Source organism: Thamnophis elegans, chromosome 3, assembly GCF_009769535.1.
Source record: "Thamnophis elegans isolate rThaEle1 chromosome 3, rThaEle1.pri, whole genome shotgun sequence".
NCBI classification, from domain to species: Eukaryota; Metazoa; Chordata; class Lepidosauria; order Squamata; family Colubridae; genus Thamnophis; species Thamnophis elegans.
The window spans coordinates 89,112,190-89,134,912 of record NC_045543.1 but is presented as its reverse complement, the minus strand read 5'-3'; the positions used below and the strand labels follow the sequence as shown (position 1 = coordinate 89,134,912).

Here is a 22,723-nt window from a genome sequence, read left to right as displayed (position 1 = left end):
GTTTTGAATGCTATTGAATGACATTACTGTTATTGCTCTGTTATTGCACTTTGAACCTACTTTATTCCTTAAGTTAAACTGCAAAAACAAAGTACAAGAACTATTAGTAATGAATCATTCCTGGAAATGCATTTGCCTTTTTTAAAGGAAGAACGACAATGTTAAAATTAGCAGTATGAATTGATTTCCCAGCTGAAAATGTGATTTAAGAATGTAATTTCTAAATTGAGAGAAATGAAAAAATTGCAAGTCAAAGTAGCAGAAGCCTGCATCCTGGAGGTTCACTAAATGAAGTTACTAGCCCTGCAGTATAATGAGTCAATCTGTCTTCACAAGGGTCTTGTTTGGTAACCAGAGTGAATATAATTCACTGGAGGAGTATTGATTACACTGACATCCTGACTGGAGGGCAGATTAACTGAGAAATGTAGGCAATACAATTCTCCAAAGTGGCATTAAAGATCTACTTAGTAGACAGATAATATACAATCCGCCTCATTTAAGTGTTGAATAGTGTTATCATTTGAGATAGCGAGGAATTTTTGAATAATTCTGAGAACCGGCAAATATGACCTCTGACTGGCCCCGCCCTCATCTATTCTCTGCCTCCGGACTCCCAGCTGATCGCGAGGAAATGGGGATTTTGCAGTATCCTTCCCTTGCCACGCCCACCAAGCCACGCCCACAGAACCGGTAGTTAAAAAATTGAACCCCACCACTGCCCTCCACCTTCAAGGTCTGAAAATACAAGCCCCTTCACGCATTTCCATCTTCCATAAAGTGCGTGCATTTCGTGTGTGCGTGTGTGTGAGAGAGATGCGTGGTTGTGTAGCAGATGAAGACAACGCACAACTGCACCACAGTGTATTATTCTCCGCCCGCATTTGGAGGCGGGAGCGAGACCAGAGAAGCGCGAGCGGCCGCCTGGGATATTTTCAGCTCCCGCTCCAACCTCCCCCCACCCCACCCCGCGCGCGCTCCCCTGTGATGTCAGGTCTACAATACGACTACACATCGCCCGGCGTATTTTTGAATAGTCTGGGAGCAGAGAAGAAAGGGGGAGGCTGACTCTCCGCCTCGGCCCCGGCCTCTCTGGCTCACCATTGGGCAATTACGTAAATGTCAGCTGCCTTTCCTTTCTCCCTCCTTCGTCCCCCCCTCCGCTTCGCCGTGTTATGCAATATCCAAGCGCGTACATCTTACTGTACCCCACACGCCGCTCTCCAACAGGGCGGAGAAAATGTAAAAGGGAGGGAAGGGGAGACGGGAGGGGGGGGGGGAGCGAGCTTCGATTCAAGTCTGGTCCTGCCCTTGTCACTTCCCTGCGGGAGGCCTCCATTGGCTGCTCCCCGAGAAGCGCCGAGCTCTGATTGGCACCACGCAACCGCCCGTCATCGCAAAGGCTGGCAGGAGAATTTGTACGTTGTGAAGAGTGTACAGTATTGACCTACTAACACAGATCTCTCTCTGTAGCAGCGGCGGCGGCGTTGTGCGCGGAGCCGGCAAGAAGACCCAGTTACCGCTCCCTGACGTACTCGCTCGCTCGCGCTCCCTCCTCCTCCTCCTCACCCGGGAACTGCTTTTGACTGCTTCCAGCAGAGGCAGCGGCGGCGCTCCCATTGATCAGAGGGTCTTCCAGAAAGTCTCCCTTGAGCCTTTCCAGCTCCAGCGCCTGGACACTGAGTCAGCCCGCTCGCCCCCAAAGCGGCAACTTCTGAAGAACGCGGGCAGATGCCAGAAGGAGTTTCTGGGCTGACGGACAGGCTGTCCCACCGTGTTAAAGGAGACCGCTAAAGTATAGATGTGCAGGTATCTATCTACCTACCTACCTATCTATTATCATCATCTTCTTCCATCCGTAATCTCACTAAAATCTTCTCTTGGAGTACACTTGCCGTATATCCCTACGAGCCAGTCTTGTTTCATTGGGACACTTAGACCTTAGGTCAGCTTAGCTCGATACACGTGCCTGTCGCTATCGGTAAGGCAATGGCTTTGTGCGCATCTGTCTCGATGGCTGTCGTACAACTTTTTTGTACATGCCTTTGGCATGCCACCGCGGGACTTCGCCGCCTTAAGATGTTTGCATGCGCCCCTGGGTTCACGCTCTCCGACCTGGAGCGTGGTTTTCTGGCCCGTGGGGCTTTATCGCTTGTTCTTTCTCCGTGGAGGTTTTGTTGCGTAATGTAGCTCTTGTATGAGATAAATTGGTGGTTTGGAGGAGCGAAGAGGTTAGACAAGCTTGAGGCTGACTGATACTGAGCAATCCCGGCAGAGCTGGAGAAGAAGGCTCCTTGTTTGAACAGGGCTAGTGAAAGAATTGAATGCAAATGAGCTGCTATTCGGCGATGTCGGGGATGGGGAAGGGGTGGTAAGAAAAATGCCTCTCTGCAAGATGCCTGTGTTTTATTGGACTTCTTTTCTAGGCGCACGTTTTAGCGGTATGAATATCTTAAACAGCCAGAGGGGAGGTTGGTGCGACTTGTTATTTCATACATTGCATAATCCGTCCACGGTGAACTATTGGCAAGCGCTAATATAGGGCGAGAACGTGCAGTGCTTGGAGAATTTTCGCTTAGCGCTGTGGAATTCTGTGTCTCGTTACACATTTCATCTCTTCTGGATATGTTACAGAAAATGTGTTTAAGAAATGATACAGAAACTTTTAAGTGGGTGTCCACTGTGATCCTTGAGAATTCTTTTAAAAGGACAGTCCTTACGTTCCAGAATTCAGTTTAATACAACTATAAAAGGAAATATACACATAACAAATCGTTCTCTTCCAAGCGCTTCTTTTTTAAGCTTCTGTGTGTATTTGCTGCCGTTTGCTCTCTATTGGCAACTGGTTTTCAGGCAATTCTTTGATCGTTCCTGGAAACGTTGCATTATGTAACCACAAAATTTTCTGGCAGTGAGGCTGGGAAGCTAATTATGTGATTTTATAAATCTTCCCGCGAAGAAGCAATTCACCCCCCCCTTTTTTTAAAAAAAAAAAAAAGAGAAAGCGTTAGATTAAGAGATGTCTAAATTCCTTCCCCGCGCCGCATCCCAAACTCCCGCCTCGCCCCTCTGGAAAAGTAGATCGGTGGTTAAATGAAGCGACAACTCGGCTTGTTGAATATGTGCCACGTCCCTTAAAATGAGAATTGCGCACGACTATATTTAGCTCCATCACACTGAAGCAATTGTAGCTTCCTGGGCTATTTCTGGTCTTTTCTCCAGAGCTGTGCAAATAGGCGTTCAAGGACATTTGCTTGCGTTTTGAACTCCACGCCTTCGGAGACGTTCTGATAAGGCTGGTATTTTTAGGAAGGCATCTCGCACAGACATCAAGTGGTTTGGTAGGTGTCGGTTTTCGTGCATGATCTCCCAGCCACCCACCCCCGCCAATCCCCACCCCCCTTGACAAAAACAGACCTATTAGGAGATCATTACGTGTTTCGGGAAAAGTGAGTGTCTCGTATCTCATTGCCCCCTGCAGATTGTATTGAAGAAACGAGATCGTGCTGACATGGGAGATGAGGGGGTAGCCGTTAGCTTCAGCCTGCTGTGATCTATGTCACTTGGTCAGAAGCCTGCCGTGCAAAGCGCTATGTAAGATGCTCTCGCACAATCTCCCTCCAGTTTTTCCTTGGCGGCGCGGGGGGGGGGGTGTTCCCGACTTTTTTTGCAAATATTACACTGAAAACGGCCCATTCTTTACGAACCCTGAAATGTTCGGGGGGGGGGCGTGGGCGTGGAATCAAATTTTAACAACCTTTTAAAATGCTCCTGCGGGCTCTTGCGCGCGCGAGCGGGACGAGGAGGCGTTGCCGACATTCACAGCTTTCTCCGAGGCTGCCTCTGGTCATTCGTGTCCGCTCTGGCCTCGCCATGCGGGCTGGTGAAGAAAGGAGGAGCGAGGCGGCGCTGGACTGGGGGCCTCTCTTCCTGGGTGCCGGAAAGGGTGCCCGGACGAGAGGGAGCCGAAGGACTCGCAGCAGCCCTTAGGCGTTGGTTGTTATGACTGGGCGAGAAGCGCGCGCTGGGAAGGGGCTGGCTGGAGGGCGCTGCCTCGGCGCCTCGCATTCCTTTGTTCTGCGGAGGGCGGGGGGAGACGGCAGGCAGCGCTCCAGCGAGGGGAAGGAGGGAAGGGGAGGGGGAGAGGAGAGCGCAAGCCCGGCTGGCTCGGGCAGGAGTAAATAAAGCAGGATAACAGTTGTTTTGTCCTGACGGAGCGAGAGCAGAACAAGCTGGCCGGAGGGAGGGATGCGTCTCCAGTCACGTAGTGTGTGTACTCGCGCTGTTCAAGGCGGGGATGGGAGGCAGGGCGAGAGGGCGGGCGGAGAGCTCCGCCCTGCCTCCCTCTCCCGGCTCCTTTTTGCCTTGGAAATGGAACTGAGTTAAGCCAGCCGAGACAGCGCGCTTTCCCTCCCCAGCTGGCCTGAAGGACCCTGCCCCTTTGTGCTTAGCCTTGCCGGAATGTCGCCCAGGCACTCAGCCGACTTGCCTGAAGTCCAATACATTTGGAAATCTCCACGTTGGAGAAGTCTGTGGAAATAATTTGGGTGAAGGGCGGGCTGGGCTAGGTCTTTGCATGTTCGATGAGGCGAAGCAGGGATTAATAAAGCCTGGGATATCTATTGCCTGGTCAGTGATGAAAATCTAGTACAATTGACAGTTTCCAAAATAGAATAAATCACCACCAATCTTAGTTATTTGTTCTGTTCTTTCCAGGTGCAGGATGTACAGACATGCTAGGATTTTTTTTCTTTTGTTAAATCATGAGCTAATTGTTGCCTTCCTCCTAATATTATCTACAAGGAAAATAAGGTTTGCCAGCTAGTTTATTATTATTTCAGAAGTAAATCAAGCTCAGGTCCTATTTTATACACCAGTTTCTTCCACTTGCCAAAATTTGTGTGGAGTCACAAGTCCTATTTGCTGGATGTTGATGACTACACTCCCGGAAATTTGGATTAGCTTCCATTCTGCTAATCAAATTTCCTGGATCTTATTATATGGATTTCTGGCAATTTTTTGACATTGAATTTCCCAGTATTGCCATGATCTGCTAGTGCTACTACAGTAAATATTGCATATTCCAGAGATGGAGATATTTGTATTTGATATGCTTTAGCTTATCCACTGATCTATGAAATTGAGAAGGTATCTAAACATGTACACTTGATTGTACGTGTGCAAGTCCCAATCTAGATAAAATGTTAAGCTTTTAGGACAAACTTTTTCAATGTTTTGGAATTGTAAAAATATGAATTTCTTAGTGTCGTGGTTAATGTTCATATATTAATTGTTCAAAGAATTGCTGTTCCTACCTGCCCTATTCGATCTGGCTGAGGGCATGCTCTGTGGGCACTGTTGGCTAGGGAATGTCAACTTGCAGGGCACAGAAGGAGAACCTTTTCTGTCATGGCACCTGCCCTTTGGAACATCATTTCCCAAGACTTGTTCTGGCCCTGTTAGTCTATCATAAGGCCTGAAAACTTGACTTTGTGACCAGGCCTGCGGCTCTGGGCATAAGTTAGAGCCCATCTCTTGGTTGTGTGGAAGATTGTTAGATTATGCCGAGCTGCTATGTTTTCTATTTTTGATTTTTTTAATATAAATCCTATAAACAAAAATATGGTAGAATAAACTCATATAGGTTGTACTTCAAATATGTACAAAAACATGGAACTTCCAGTTAGCAAGCATATATCATATAGGCTTCCTTCTCCTGGAGCAAGAAAGCTTTGGCTTATAATAAATGCTTCATGGGCTCTTACAAAAGCAGTATAGTTCAGGAAAAAAATACCATGACCTTAAATAAAGGGAGCTTAGGGCCCAAATGTGCCATAAATACTTTGGGTGGAAGGGGAGCACATGAGCAGTTCTTTCCCACCTGCATAGACTTTGACAGATAAATGGCAGTACACATCCCAATCAGTGCTTCTTGAACATTTATGATCATAGGAATTCTTCATCATAATATTATTATATTTTTCATTTATTTTTCCCCACTGAGGTAATAGGTACAAAATTATAGTTCCCTCTTTGAAAATCTCTTATATTGTGCTGCTTTCTTATTATGGTCTAGCTGATCAAAAACTCCCACCAAAGTTGCTAAATTTTATTACATAATTTAGAATCAACCCAAAGGAATATCAGATGGAATTGGTCATCCTACTGTACTAACACTTGACAAAATATGTATCGTCAGATCTTAATAATTGACTTGTCTAGCAATATTGGTCATCCTTAGCAAATAGGTTATGCAGTTAAATATACTTCTTAGTCATAACTGACTTCACAATCCTCCATACATCTATATGAAGTAAACCTCACTACTGCCTAAAATGGTTAGCAGATGGCAATTGTAGTCCCACATATGGAGAGGAAAAAATAAATTCTATTATACTGCATTGAGTCAGCAAAATCAATTGGCTGACTTGCTGATTAACATAGTTTGTTTGGGACAATGTATAAAGTGTATGGTTGTGTAGCAATGTAACATAAGATTAAATAGCAAATTGAACTAAAGGACTTTGGATTTGAAAGTCTAAAGTGAGAATAATGACCCCGAAGTTGAATGTGAAGAATGTGCTGATGTATTTTTTTAGAGAAATTAAAACAATTAGCCCATAGAAATTTAATTAAAATAGTTCAACACCATATTTCATGATGTCAAATTTTAGGCATTAAAACAAAACACAAACAGGAGAGATATATCATTAAATCAAAAACCTAGCAGTGCAAGTTATAAAAATAGCTGCATTACACTAGTATCACTCGTAGTAAAATAATTTCTTTCAAGTTAAATCATAATTTAAAATATTTATACAATTGATTTAGTGATATGCAGGAACATCATGGTGTTTGAGAATTTGTTCAATATGTTTAAATATATTTAAGTCAATGGAGTTTACTCAGACTATTTTGTTTTATTTTACATTTGTGTTTTTTTATACGATAATGAATTATGAAACAATTCATGAACAAGTTATAGTCCTGTTGCGTACACTTCTATAACACTACACACACACACACACACACACACACACATCTTTGATACTAGCTAGAAATCTGGCATAGAACTTAATGGTAGAACATATGTTCCAATCACTCTTCTACAACCTATTGCCTTTCAAATGCATAATATTGCAAATATAACTCCAATCAAAGTGGCTGTAATAATGGGAAGTATACCACAATACATTTGGAGGAATATTGAGAACACATGTTGGGGAAAGGCTTGAATAATTCTTTAGCATCTTTTTCTCTGAGCTGAAAAGTATACAGAGCTTTAGCTTCTTTTCCTTTATAGAACAAAGCTATTGTTTACTGTTGCTGAGAATCTCAAGACTAATTTTCCATTCTTAGCAATTCTATTAAAGAACTAATCAGAATATATCTGAATCCACTTCTCTGTTTCAGAGGCTCTACTGCTAGTCTGAAGTCCTCTATCTTGTAAGAAATGAACTTATAATTACTGTTGTTTCTCTGGTTCATAACATTCTATTATCCAGCTCAAAATTTCAGTATATTCCTAAACACTCACATTTCGTTATAGCATCTGATTGTCTATTGGTGAAATCTAATTGTAAATATTTATTTTCTTCAAAAGGGATTAGTAGTTATAACAATCAGGTGTAAATAAATAAGAAATATTATTTGCAAGCCTGAAACGTTCTATTATATATTCTGCCCTGAATTTTTTTTTTTTACATAGCACATGTGTGTAAGAAAATTACCAGGCAATAATGTATAACTGCAAGGAAAAACTTCAATCCCAGGTTTAAGGGCAGCTTTATATCCATTGCCACATAAGAACAATATCAGTCTTCGATTATCAGAGAGACAAATTGTTGTTCAAAGTGATAGTGAATTTCATAAGTTGACTAATTCATTTACAGCTTTCCCAATAGTTATTCTATCTTTTCAGTTTTAATTACCAAATATTTAACCATTTTATTCTTCAAGGAATTGGTTTTTACAATTTTTATTTGTTCTTACAGATTCAGTTTTCTATTGGAATTTATTTTTTGAAGCAATAGTTTTGAGTTCACTCTGTCCCTATGAGTAATGTGAGACTACTGTTGCTTCTTGCTGTTTATGTTGGCTGTGAAGAAAAACAGTGCTAGCAGTTAATGTACAATCTGTACAAGATATCAATCACTTTCAGTTGAAACAATCTTGAAACAAAACATATATATTTAGTTTGTTTCAAATTGCTCTAATTCTGCTAAAGATTGTGCAAATTTCATTTATGTAATGATATCCTTTTCCCGGATGGTACTTTGTTACATTACTTTCTTGATCTCTGGATATTATAACATCAGAGTGATGCAATATTCTGAACATAAAATGCTTTGTTTTAGGATTATTACATATTGTTAAGCAATAGATGTGATTCATAAGCATAACAGATTCTTGCAGATAATCTTGCTAGGATATACCACCTTTTATGTGAGACCAGCCCTGTGGGTTTATAGCAAAATTAAAAATGGTTTTCAATCAGTTTAAAACTTGAGGGTTCCTTGATGGTCTCTGAGCTCGGTTGTTTTCTTGCAGACATTTCATTACCAAACTAGGTAACATCATCAGTATTAGAAAAATCAGAGAGATCTGTGTGTAGGTACACTTCCACCAAGGAACAACTATTCTTTCTGCAGAAATGCCAATGACAGGATATATACCTACCAATGTCTGATACACATCTACAATAAATTGTACAGAAAACTAGCATTGATAATATTACCTAGTTTGGTAGTGAAACATCTACAAGAAAACAACTAAACTCAGAGAGTACCAAGGACCCTGCAGTTCAATCCAGACTTACAAATATTATCTTCTATCAATTTAAACCTTGTTTGGCAGACAGATTTGGCATGCTATGTGCTAGCTCATGAAATTATGTTTATTCAAATTCAGAATATCTAAAACACATACACATACAGTATTGCTTTTTATAAGCATTAATATAATATAAAGTCACAAATGTTCTTTTTCTAAACTGTTGTGATATTGGTAATTGACCAAATTGACAATATATTTATGCTAATGATTAGCATAGCTATTATGTAACAGACCTTTGATCTGACCTTTATATACAGTTTTACAGTATTTAAATTAAAGGAGTTTTCATGCTAGAAGTTCATTGTAATTAAAACTGGAATACATTCTTGCTTAATGTAGAGTTTTTTAGTCTCTATAGCCTCAAGCTGCATAAGATTATTATTTCTGGAAATTTTAAGTAACCATATAGATGATGTTACTTTATCATATTTTTTTCTCACTGTGATCTGTAATCAGACTTACTTTCCATATCTGGACAGGACTTTAATCGCAACCATGACAAAGAAAAACAAGTATGCCAAAATGTGACTCATACTGCTGGGACTAATAATGTGTAAACTTTCCTGTGATTTGTGTTAGGATGTATGTCTCATCTATGCTAAAATAACTTTTAAAACAGAAAGTGTATTGACTCGGACATGAATTCTTTTCATACAAGCTCAATCAGTTTCAGGTCTATTTAAAAGCACGCACCATTAGATTTGATTTGATTTGAAGTTTATTTGTATGCCGCCCTTTTCCCTGGGGGGACTCAGGGTGGCTCACAACCAAAGGGGAGGGGGGAGACAAACTTTTAACATATAAGACAATACATAATTAAAAACACAACATTCATACCATTCGGGCGGGTTACAGTCTTAGCCCCAGGCCTGACGGGATAGCCAGATTCTGAGGGCTGTGCGGAAGGTCTGGAGGGTGGTGAGGGTACGAATCTCCATGGGGAGATCGTTCCATAGGGTCGGAGCTACCACCGAGAAGGCTCTCCTCCACGTAATTGCCAGTCGGCATTGACCGGTAGATGGAACTCGGAGGAGGCCAAATCGATGAGATCTAATAGGTCGTGTGGAGGTAATTGGCAGTAGGTGGTCTCTCAAGTACCCAGATCCACTACCATGTAGGGCTTTATGGGTGACAAGTAGCACCTTGAAGCGCACCCGGAGATCGACAGGTAGCCAGTGCAGCTCGCGGATGATAGGTGTTATGTGGGTGAAGCGAGGTGCACCCACAATCGCTCGCGCGGCCGCATTCTGGACTAGCTGAAGTCGCCGAATACTCTTCAAGGGAAAAAGTTTTTCATTTACTGTAAATATTTGCTTTTTCAAAGCTACAAGTGCTGTCTAAATTCATTGTTTCCCATAAATAGCAATCTGTATACAGTGTAGGATAGCATGGCTTCCTGAAGTTTTGTTTTAACGGCTGTCATTGGTAACTATTGTGCATTTTACTCTTATTATTCAGTATAGAAATATTGTTAAATGTGATTTTCCCACTGTATTGTTATCACAAAACTTCATTAATGTTGAGGAAATTAATTTTTTTGCTTAGAGACATTTCTGCTCTCACAAAAAATTCATAGGGCTGATGTCTTGAAACTGGAAGATGCATTTTATAGGTCATCTCAAATAGATCCAAATTAGACTTTGACTAGAAATAACGTTGAATCAGCCAGATTTGCCACTTGCCTTATTCCATTTTATAGCTCAGATCAGTAGAGCTATGATTGAAAAAAATGCTGATCTGCATTTGTGTTGCCAACAACCAAAATAGTCTTCAGGGGATTGCATTATTTTAAATTGTTAAAAAGATATGCAATTTTTTTTGCGAGCTAATGTTATAAGTTGCTTTTATAGAGACAGGTGGCTATATAGGTGTGATTAGTAAAATAAATAAAAAGTAGTAATAATAGAGCTTTTTGTCTTAGGAAGTTCTAAAAAAAGAATAACTTTACAAGTATTTAAATTGAACAAAAAATAGATGATTCAGTATTATTACAGACTTGTCATAAACCATGTTTATGTGTTCAGTAAGGAAGACATTCAGCTTTGTATATAGCAACACTGAGAGCAATGTAATTGTCTGAGCTATGCCAGATCTTGGAAGGTAAGCAAGTTGGGCCTGTTTAGTAATTGGACTAAGAACTACTTGGAAATTCCAAGGCCACCAGTTAGACTGAGAATTTAGAAATGCATCCTGGAAAAATCAGGCAAACTATTTTTGTAACAAGGCCAACAGAATTTCATAGTTGCAGTTACCAAAGATCAAGTTCAACTCAAGAACATCCTTACCATTTAATTAAGAGTGATTATCATTCACCAACTTGTATATATCATTTATTAGTACTTCTATAAATCATTTACCAGTTGCTACTTTTATATAACTATAGAATCAACTGAAATTATGACATAAGTGTTTCATATAGTTTTGTAATCATAGTCTTGACAGAAATGTATTTAAATAAATCAAGTACTCACTGTGTAATATAATAAAATGTATTCATTAATCAGATTCAGAACTCTTATCCTTTTGCCTATTCTTGGGATAGGGGAGGCAAACAGAAAAAATGTTTATTATTGAACCTTTTATAAAATTTTATAAAGGATATTTTATAAACTTCTATGTATAGTTAAATAATTATGAATATTGGAAAATAATAGAAAAATGCTAATATTTGTACATGTATAAAATAATATTTATTCTAACCCAGATTCCATAAATTATATAAAATTGCCTTTTAAGGCAATACTGAACTTTACATAGTGATGTATTTGTGTTTGTTCTTTTTCTTTTGTTTTTAAAGATTTGACATCTAATCCTTGTACATTCACTTTAGATTAATTGCATTGCAGTTTTCTAAATTAATGCATACCTACAATATGTAGATAGTTAGCACAAACATATATTTCTACTTGGGAATTTTTTTAAAAAAAAGCTGTATAGAATATGTTCCTATATATACAGAATCACAAAATAAGCTCAACACTTCAATTGAAGAAGAAAAAAAATCAAATGTGAACTTCTAACTTTAGCTGCCAGTGTAACATTGGCTATGCCCAGTATTAATCAAGCATGCTACTAATCATACAACAGACTTTTTATTGTACTTATGCTATACAGTGGCTTAAATCCATGGTGAAGGCTTATTCAACATTTCAGAGCAGATTGGAAAGGAATTAATGCCAGTGAGTTGAAGGACAAGATAAATGCTGCTGATGCCATAGGGTGGACCAGTGAAATGACACCCTTTAATCCAATCCCATTGCTAAACATAACTTTCAGTGAATTAGGTGGTGCATACTCCCAGAAAACCTGGTTATTGAGCTGCAGCATTATAATTTGTGTTAGTTACTTTTGAGGAGAATTCTTAATAGCTAAGTAGTAGAATAAATTATAGCTATCTATTTGAGTAAAACAGAAATACTGTACTGCAAAATTGCATGATGCCTCTTTTTTAAACACTGAAAATAGTTTTCTTCTTGTTTGCTTGTTAATGTAAATTTATAGCAATTTTTTTTATTACAGACTTATTTATATTTATATGATCGTCCATCTCACAAAAATATGGCTCTTTATCTTATGATAAATAGTATGTATGTATGTACTTATTATAAAATTTATATAGCCACCCATGTCATCGAAGAGTGGCATACAACAATAGATAAAAACAAAAATATAAAAACAGTAAATAAAAAAGCCAGTAATAAATACAAACTGCAGTTAAGAAAATTTTTTAAAATCCCCCCTCAGCAGTGGAGCCATCTAGACAAGTCACCTTCAGAGCCCCAGAACTAATCACATAACCAGATCTTGAGGGCCTTTTGAAATATCAGAAGGAATTTCGGCCTCTCCTGCTCCAGCAGCACTCTGCCGGCCAAAAACAGGCAGCATGGAGGCCTCCTGAGGCCCACACGCGGCTCATTTTCAGCCCCCTCATGGCCCATTTTCAGCCTCCCCTGTAGCACACTGCCAGCCAAAAATGTGTGGCCCACATTTGCTTCAGGAGGCAAGGGAGGCTGAAAACTGGCTGCGGGAGGGCTCGCACACAGTCCGTTTTGGCGAGCAGAGGCACCGCAGGCCAGAAGTTTGATATTTCCAGGCTGGCCCCATGGGCCGGATTTAAGCACCCCCACAGGCTGCATCCGTCCTGCTGGCCTTGAGTTTACTACCCCTGCTCTACAGGACCCAATGAAAGTTCACACAGAACATATGAGAGATAGGGTATATAAGGGGAAGGGAAAATTGTCCACTTCCCATCTATCTTTCCGTCTTTTGTGAAGTCATGAGGTTGGGATTTCATTTCAGATTTATTTGAGATGAGATTGAGAAGTATGTTTTCAACAGCAGATAATTGAAACAGTGATAACTGGTAAAAGATGAGGTAAAGCTCCACTCTGGCAGGTGTAGTATTACAAACTAAGTCTTATCCCTTTTGTACATGTGCCAATATGGTACACACATACAATAGAGGCAAGGCTAGAATCACAATATTATGCCTGTTCTCTTGCATTATGATTCCCCTCTCCCCATGGATGCCTTATCAACATTGAGTAATAATAAGATTAACATTTCATGTTTATGTTGGATTTCCAATAAGCAATCTTTTATTTATAAAGCAAGATATATAATTGTTTTGCTATCAAATAACTCACGGTAAGGGTAGGTCTGAAAGACATTAAAAATAAAAAGGCAGAAAACAGTTGTTTTGTTTGTTTAGGGGTGTTTTTTGTGCTAATTTATATACTTGCCTGTGGGGGCAAGTATTTTGATGCTTTACCTCTCTCTATACAAAATTTAATTTAATATAGTCATATAAGTATGTCCAGGAAGACTCCTCCTTAGGCATAAAAGCAAATGGCAATTTTCTTCTTAGAGGAGAAAGATGAGAACACTATGGGAATTGTCCAGTGGGAGTATGTGATAGCCTACTACCTGGACTGAATAACTTGCAAGTTGTTGCCAAAGTATCTCAGTTGAGGCAAGGTTTTCTTAAACTGTTTTACATCAAGCTGGCAAAAAAAGAATAGAAGAAGAATGTAAATGTTAAATGCAGACGGCCATAATTTCATTTTACCGATAATCAACTAATATAACATAATACAACATATTCACAGCAGAAACCTATATAGAAATCAGACCCATTATGTTTAAAGTTGTTTATTCCCAAATAGGATTGCAACTCGTTTATTAAAAAAAAAAATCAAACTGAAATTTAGGTTTTAATTCCGAACCAATAACCAAAACAGTTGATAACATGAGTGTTTTAGGTATTTGCTGTATTCATTGTCTATTAAAATAGATGGCTTGATCTAGAATGGTAGAAATTTCATTTAATTTTAAATGACTTTGTGATTTACTTATAGCTCTGATATAAATCAAATATAAATCAATATAAATAATTATGCCTAGGAACAATTCTTGAAACTTACATTGTTTTTATAAGTTGATAACAATGAAAAATGTGTTGTAAAAGCTGAATAATTATTAATTCAAGTGCAAAAGTAATATAATTAAATATATGCATACAACATTGTCCTTCAAGAGTAGAACTTGCTATTAAAAATACCAAGAATTTGACAAGCCCTTTAGCTGAAATGTGTTATATTTAGAACTAACTACTGTATATATGTACATGACCCATGACTGAGCATTCTGTATGCCTTGCACGATAATGACTAAAGGTTGTAAAGTTAATAGAAACATTCCAGGTATTTATCTGACAATGTTGGTCTTTTAACAGCCTGATTGTTGTTTTAGAATAATATCTATTCTAGTCTATAAATCTTTAACTAGAAAGTAACAAAAAGCATCATTGTGTGCTTTAGAATCAAGCTAGACAAAGAAAGCCAGGCAGTTTGATGATCAACTGCAGTTGTATCATTGCAAATTTATATTTTTTATATTTCATACTTTTGAACCACCCATCTCCCTCAGAGATTATATTATATCACAATGGTAAATAATTGGTTTGACTACAAATATGATGCCTCTGTTCATTTCACCATTGAGGGTTAATGTAGTTAATGGCCAAACCAGGTAAATACAGTTTTTAGTCTTTTTTTAACCTGATTGCATAGATTTAGTTGAATACTAGCAACTCTGTTGTTTCATGGGCTTACTTTTGTCCTTCTGCAAATGAATACCTGAGTTTCATGATTATGAGGCAAACTCCAGGTGTAGAGGATAAAAATAGTAAATTGCTTAACATTCCTTCTCATTGCCTCTTAACCAAAGATAATTTACCTTGAAGTCTCTGTCAGGCTGAAAAGAAGTCTTTCAGAAATTGTGTTTTTGAAGACAACAGAAGCAGTAGCATTTTAAAGTATGGAAGAGATAAAAAGTTGGGATGAGTTATGAATTTGTATGGTTTTCATGTTGCCCTTTTCAATATTAAACTAGTTATTGCTGATTATTACGTTGCTGATTATTACATTATTAAAATGACTTATGCTGTAAACAATTTTAGTAGTTCATTGTCTTTTAAAAGATCTTTCAAGAGATGCAAGGTAGCATTTATAATTGGGTAGTAAAAAGCTGGTTATTCTGGAAGGCATTTGGGGATTGACCATAGATTGATTGTAGTTACTTTTAAACTTGTTAGATAAGTTTTTAAAATATAGACTTTATTCTTATTTCTGTCTTACTATCTGAACTACTCACAGGGTCAATGAGGATTGAGGTAGTAGATAAATTGCAGAAACAAATAAAGAACTGAAATTAACCATAGAAGAAATGATAGAATTTGAAATAAAATAATTGGTGGAATTACAGTTCACTAATTTATGTATATGTACACACACATATATTTTATAATTACATTATAAATAGCAGTAATAAAAATTGACTTGATTTGCTATTACCAACAGATGAAGTTCTAGCTGACATATGCACAGAGAAATTGAAAGAGATCCAAGGTTTGACTTTGATAGCGTGCCATAGCAAATTATACAGTATGGACACTGTATAAAGCTAATGGAATTTTGCAGAGTTTTAGTAGATTTTTAAAATAGTAACTCTTTGTAAAGACACAATGTGAGAAAAAAAAACCCACTTTAACTTTGTGGTTACTGTAAATATTGAATTTGTTACCGGAAGATTTATCTTATTTTAACCACAAGAATGCTTTTCATATTGTCAGAGGAAATGGTACTTTGTTTACCATTTCCTTCATTCAGTTCAATTTTATTTATTTACTGTCACAAAAGGAAACCTCAGTTTCTGAAGGACGTGGAATACACGGTTGTTTATTAGCATAATTGTGCTTATTAGATTGTGTTCATTCTAAATTAGTAACTATACCTCCAGCACCATGACATTGAACCATTATTTGATTTGGAATGGGATGAATAACATGCCATAGGAGCCATAGTAACGCTGTGGTTACAGTGCAGTATGGCAGGCTACTTCTGCTGCCTGCCGGCTGCCTGCAATTTAGCAGTTCAAATCTCAGGAGGCTCAAGGTTGACTCAGCCTTCCATCTTTCTGAGGTGGGTAAAATGAGTACAAGCAGACTCTGTAAACCAGTTAGAGAGGGCCTTAAAGCACTGTAAAGTGGTATATAAGTGCTATTGCTATAATGAATGCTGAAATACGATATAGGTGGTCCTTGGAAGTACCACCAGCTAGGCTGTTGTGTATAATGCCTCACCATCTCTGTTGAAATAGCTATACTTGTTGCTAATTTTCCAACGAACTAAGTTGAGGATGTTGACGTTAACCTATAATGCTTTAAAAACATGAGGTCAGTGTACTTCAAATAACTCTCCCGTATCAAGAATAACCAACAAGGAAAAAGGCCTATTCTGCCATGGCCTCAATTCTGTGGAATACTGTACAGTATGTATAGTACTAAAGATAAAGCAAGCACCAACCTATTTTTGTGTAAGTGATGCTGAAAATATGTTTAAATCTTGGTGTAATTGATATTGCTTTATTAAGCAAGGAATACTGCTGTTCGTGTTTTAAAATAGCTTCATTTTAGTGTTTTCTTTTTAATTATTTTTTTAAAATACATTAATATTTGGGGGTGCATAACCTGAAAAGCCATATAGAAAATAGTTAAAATAAATATTTAACAAATAGTACTAACTGCAATTGATTAATTTGGTCATTGTGAAAAAGAGATTTATTGGCAGAAATAAATGAGAATTATGCATGATTCCTGCCAACATGTTCAGTACATTAGAAGTCCTGAAAAAAGGATTAAATTATTGCCTGTTTTTATATACAGAATATCTTTTAGATTGATGGATTTGCTATGATATAGACTTTTGGAGACACTTGCAGTTCAGTAATAGTAAAAATGAATGGGCAAAGTAAAGTATTTTGGCTTGGATTAAAGAATATATTTCCAGACTTTTTGATCACAGCTTAGGTTATAAACTGATTGGAATATTTTTAATATGAACAAATCTGACCTGTGTTATGATAATTTCTGTCATTTAGACATGTTATTTTAAGAAACTATTTCAGTATAATATTTAAATTTTAGTTATTACATTTAGTTATTATTTTCATTATACCAAGGTTTTAAAAAAGGCCCGAGTATTAGAAATTTCTAAAGCAAATATTTTAAAAATGTAAAATAACACTATAGTTATATTAGCAGAGCTGGTTGGCCCAACCTTTACAAATATAAAAGACAGGTAATCCCCGAGTTATTATCGCTCACTTAGCAACCGTTCAAAATTTCAATATAACCACCCCCAAGTACTTATGACACAGTCCCGAGGTTACAAATGTTGTAGCACCACGGTAAGAGTGACTGCAGAGGCACTGCAACATTCACCCTGCATATTTCCTTCCCCCCCTCCCCGCCATTGGCAGGCCTTTGGAAGATCTCGCGAACTGTCTCCTCTCTTCAGCCTCTCTGTTTCTTTGCCTGCTCTCGGCAAGCAGTGAGAACAGAGGGAGAACAGTACAAGTGCGCCCTGCCTGGCTTGTCTGACTCACCGAGCCCATCTGCCACTTCTGGAGTGGCAGGCAGTCTCAGTGAGTTTCCTCCAAAGGCTCCCACGGAAGTGTGGCACAGAAAAGTGTTTGCATGCGGATGGGAAGCTTTGGGGCAGTGAAATTGCTTTGCTTCAAGTCTCCCGTTGGTGTGCAAACACTTTTCATGCACAGATTGGAAGCTTCTAGTGGGACTTCAGACACCCATTCTCATTGGACTTCAGACACCCATTCTCTGCAAAAATGGATGGATGCCTGAAGTCGTGCAAGATCATGGTCTCCAGAAGCTTCCAGTCTCAGGGTGAGAAGTGTTTGAGCACAGATGAAGCAATTGGAGGTGGTGAAATTACATCCCCTGCAAGTGCTCCATTGGCACACCAATGAAGCTTCCATCTCCGGGTGAAATGTGTTTCAGCTATATTGATCTTCTAGCAGAAAAGTGTATCAGGAATTGGGTAATTTATAGCGATCATTTGTTAACCTGATTGAGAAAAGATTTATCAATTACTAAAGAGAGAAGGGAAATCATGATGTAAGCAAACATAAGAGACATATGCCTGTATTTCCTAATTTCCTTGACTTTATAAAGCATTATTTATCACCCACTCCAGTCGGTTAGAATTAATTAGAAAGCAGCTACATCATTATTTCTGTACTTCAAACATAAATCAATGAATTATCAACAGTAAAATGTATATGTTTATTTTTTTCTGGAATAGTGTAAAATGATATGTTTTATCATACTTTATATGATAAATGTATACGACTGCTTTGATGACTACTGCTGTTACTCAGTAATACATTAAATTTATTGTGGCTACCACTCCAAAGGACTTATAGCTGCTGGCAATTTGTGAGGCCACAAAAGTCAGCTGAGCAATGATCAGCCAGGGGTGGCTAGGAGGGAAGTAGGGGTAGGCTATGTTGACATATGAGGTCCTCATCTAACAGTGGCATGGTCCTCATCTAATGACTGCAACCAGATTACTGGAACTGCTGTAGCTCAGTGATGTATTCAGATATTTCGCCTAATGAGCGCTTTCCTTAGTGATGGCAATTCCAGACCTAATTATGGTTAAGCGAGGACCATCTGTATCTAAACCAAATATTAGTTTGACGGATAACTCAGAAGTATACTGAGTCAATCATTGGTGAACCCATTGTTTGCTTTGAGTTTGCTTTTGCCAGAAATCAGAAGTAAATGCTGTTTCTTGGCAAAAAGATCATAAACCGTGAGAGTGGGTGGGGTGGCCGCTGGAAATGTTTAGAGGTACGGCATTTTGGAAGCAGCAGAACACAGCTTCCAAAATCTGCAGGGTTCTAAAACTTGCACTTCCTCTTTCTATTCATGTCAAACAGAAATGTTCCTGCAGCACTCCAGAATGGAGTGAGTTGCAGCCCCTGGACAGAAAATGTTGCCCACTCTGCTTAACATATATATGTGTGTATAAATATGTTTGGTTTTGATTCCTTCTGAGGAATGCAAGCAGTGTGTCTCCTTGGTATTAGTGGTTTACTGGATTTCTAAAAATTGTTCACACAATAAATATATTTATGGTTCTATCTACTATATATATTTAGACAAGTAGATTCCATTTAGTTGTGGGAATAATGATTAAGCTAGTTTGCTAGGTAAATGCTGTTTGTGTTTATTAATGAGGTTTTAATGATGTCTTTCAATTGGTTTTTAAGCATGTAATTATTAATAGCTGATCTGCACTCTATGTACATGATAGATAATGTAATATGTAAGGCACTTTTTGTAAATAGGGATGGGATAGGGGAGGGGAGGGTTTTTAGATTGTGGGTTTTTAATGTTGTAAGCTTCTTGGAGTCACCATGTGTGAGTTGGACAGCCCTATACATTTGCCTAATGAGTACATGAATACAAAGCTCTAGTCAGCACATTACCAGGTTATGTTAGGGGTTACTTTACTAAAATAATTCTATTTTGTAAAATGGAAAAGATATAAAAATACCAAGAGAGGACTTCCTCAAGATTTTTTCACTGTGAGAAGCAAAAGGGATATGATCAGAAGGAAGATCTTCTCTGTAGTTGTTTCAATATAAGGGGGATCTGTGAGGTTAGGTGGGCGCGTGTTAAAAAAACCAAGTTGCTAGACCCAACTGTGTAGTCAAAGAGATGCCCTTTATACCTGCATTAAGCACACAAAAAAAGCTCATAAAAACAACGCTGCCCTGAGAAGACTTTCCTTTTTAAGCAGGCATTTAAGTTTTTAGTGACTGGGCAGAATTTTTTTTAGCTACCAGTATGTTATGTTGGTCTGAGGGTATTGTGGTTTTTACTGGGTTGTGTACTTAGGCATTATAGTTAACCACTGAGTCAGTTTATGAGGGAGCATAAATATTGTGTAAATGATAACTAAGGATAATTGCATAAAATAAATACAATTATTAAAAGTGTTGCAAATACTTTTTTTTAAAAAAAAGAGACTGAAAATTAGTAACTAAACAATTATTATTCTTTTGTATGCCACAGATTTTTAAAGAAGCTTCTCAGATGGATCAGCTCAGAGGAACATTTCACCAAGATGCCTGAGACTATGGAACAAACAGAATAATACTTATGGAATTAAAATCACACTATATATCAAATTATTCTGGTTCAACAAGTCCTGAAAGGTTACTTTATCATATTATTATTTACATATTTACTGAAACTTTCTTCTGATGCAGCTAAGAAAAATGCAGTCCATTAAAACAGAACAGGCATCTGCTGATACAAGTGGCAACATGGACAAAATTATGTCTCTTAATTCTACACTGACTGATGTATCAGATGACTTAGCTACTGGTGATGAAATGTTACTTGCAGAAGGAGCTGTTACGAAAAACAAGGCTTCAGCGTGCAGGAGAAAGCGGGAATTCATTCCAGATGAAAAGAAAGATGCGATGTATTGGGAAAAACGGCGTAAAAACAATGAAGCTGCCAAAAGGTCTAGGGAAAAACGGCGACTGAACGATCTTGTTTTAGAGAACAAGCTAATTGCACTGGGAGAAGAAAATGCCACTTTAAAAGCTGAGTTACTTTCACTGAAGTTAAAGTTTGGTTTAATAAGCTCTTCTGCATATGCCCAAGAGATTCAGAAGCTCAACAATTCAACAGTCGTTTATTTTCAAGAATACCAAAATTCCAAATCAAGCATTAACGCTTTCATTGATGAACATGAGCCAACTATTGTAAGCAGTAGTTGTATATCTGTCATTAAGCACTCACCACAAAGCTCTTTATCTGATGTATCTGAAGTGTCATCAATAGAGCACACTCAAACAAGCCCCACACAAAACAATTGCAGAAATACTGATAATAAATTCCAACTCATAAAGCAAGAACCTATGGAATTAGAAAACTATACAAGAGATTCACGAGATGAAAGAGGGTCCTTTACAACCTCAATATACCCAGGCTTCATGGGAAGTCATTTTAATGGCTATTCACATTCCCCACCACTGTTGCAAGCAAACAGCTCCAGCAATTCTCCAAGGACTTCAGAAACTGATGAGGGTGTTGTGGGAAAGTCATCAGATGGAGAAGATGAGCAGCAGGTTCCTAAAGGTCCAATCCATTCTCCTGTTGAACTTAAAAATACTAATGCCATAGTTAAGGTTCCAGAGGTAAGCTCTTCTGCACTTCCTCATAAACTGAGAATTAAGGCAAAGGCCATGCAAATCAAAGTGGAAATGTTGGATAATGAATACGATGCCACACAAAAACGACTGTCACCTATTGATATGTCATCTAAAAGACATTTTGAACTTGAAAAGAACAATGCACAAAATTTAGCACACAATACTCACACTCCTTTCTCAATTCAAGTGACTAATATCCAAGACTGGTCTTTGAAACCGGAACACTGGCACCATCAAAAAGAACTCACTGAAAAAACTCAGAGTGACTGCAAAACCACAGGGCTTGATGTTAAAGACAATTCCTACAAAGTCTCTGAGACAGAAAATTTGTACTTGAAGCAGGGCATAGCAAATTTGTCTGCAGAGGTTGCTTCCCTTAAGAGACTTATAACTACACAACACATCTCTGTTTCAGACTAGCTAAATGACTACTGAGTAATTATTATTTTAAAGGATGTCATTTGCAGTAGGTTGGTATGTTTTGTATTTACGCTGAATTTTCACTGGACTTGGAATGTCATTTCACTGTAATGTTCACATAATGTCTGATGGATGATGTCTTTTAGTGCACAGATGACTGTGGAGATGAGATTGTCAAGATCACTAGCCTCGTGTATGGTGAAGATGCCTGTGTACATGCTCTGTATATATAGTGAACATTATTTTTCTGTCATTCTGTTACTATAAAGTGTGGAAGTTGCCAGTTCCAATAAAAAATTGGTGACAAGCACAAACTGTAAACTGTCAAATCACTTTCAGTCAGGATTTTTTTTTAAGTTCATAAAATCATGTCATGAGACATATCTCCATTTTCTTCCAATATTTTCATTATCATTATAGGGTGTCATTCTCCTCTCCATCACTTCTTATCCTTGTTTTGCATGCCAAGTTGCATGTCAAAAAACAACAACCAAAAACCAGGTGCTGAGAGACAATTGGTAATTAGATATTATGAGAATATCTAATGGACAAATCAGAAAATGAAAATACCTGGGAAAGACAATATTTTTTTCTGACTTATGCCCGTTGCATTTTTGAGTAATATGGTGCATTATTATTTACTTGATTATGGCTGTCAATCTAATACTTAATACTTCTAATACTTAAAAGCAAGATAAGCTGAGAAAAAACAACCACCAACAACAATTAGCACATGATACATATACAATTACAACTGGGGCCCCAGTCTTGATAATAAAATCAGGTTTTCAAGGCATTACAAATGGTAAGCAAGTTCAGGACAAGTCTGATGTCTAGGATGGATGTCCTGAAAGAGAAACTTGCTAGATGACAC

The 22,723-nt window shown here is 38.1% G+C and overlaps 1 protein-coding gene across 2 annotated transcripts; it reads left to right on the top strand.

Moving 5' to 3' along the window:
* Window positions 1-1,351: 1,351 nt before the first annotated feature.
* On the top strand, window positions 1,352-22,232 carry NFIL3 (nuclear factor, interleukin 3 regulated). Of its 2 annotated transcripts, none has more exons than XM_032213473.1 (2): window positions 1,352-1,809; window positions 20,279-22,232. In XM_032213473.1, exon 2 carries the CDS (start codon window positions 20,470-20,472, stop codon window positions 21,847-21,849), a length of 1,380 nt encoding a protein of 459 aa, XP_032069364.1. In that variant the 5' UTR covers window positions 1,352-1,809; window positions 20,279-20,469; the 3' UTR covers window positions 21,850-22,232. The 2 variants fall into 2 exon arrangements, with proteins under 2 accessions (XP_032069364.1, XP_032069365.1); XM_032213474.1 differs by lacking the exon at window positions 1,352-1,809 and adding an exon at window positions 3,457-3,594.
* Window positions 22,233-22,723: the final 491 nt, after the last annotated feature.

Coding starts and splice junctions, on each gene's coding strand:
- NFIL3 (XM_032213473.1), top strand. CDS start 20,470: ATGCAGCTAAGAAAAATGCAGTCCATTAAAACAGAACAGGCATCTGCT.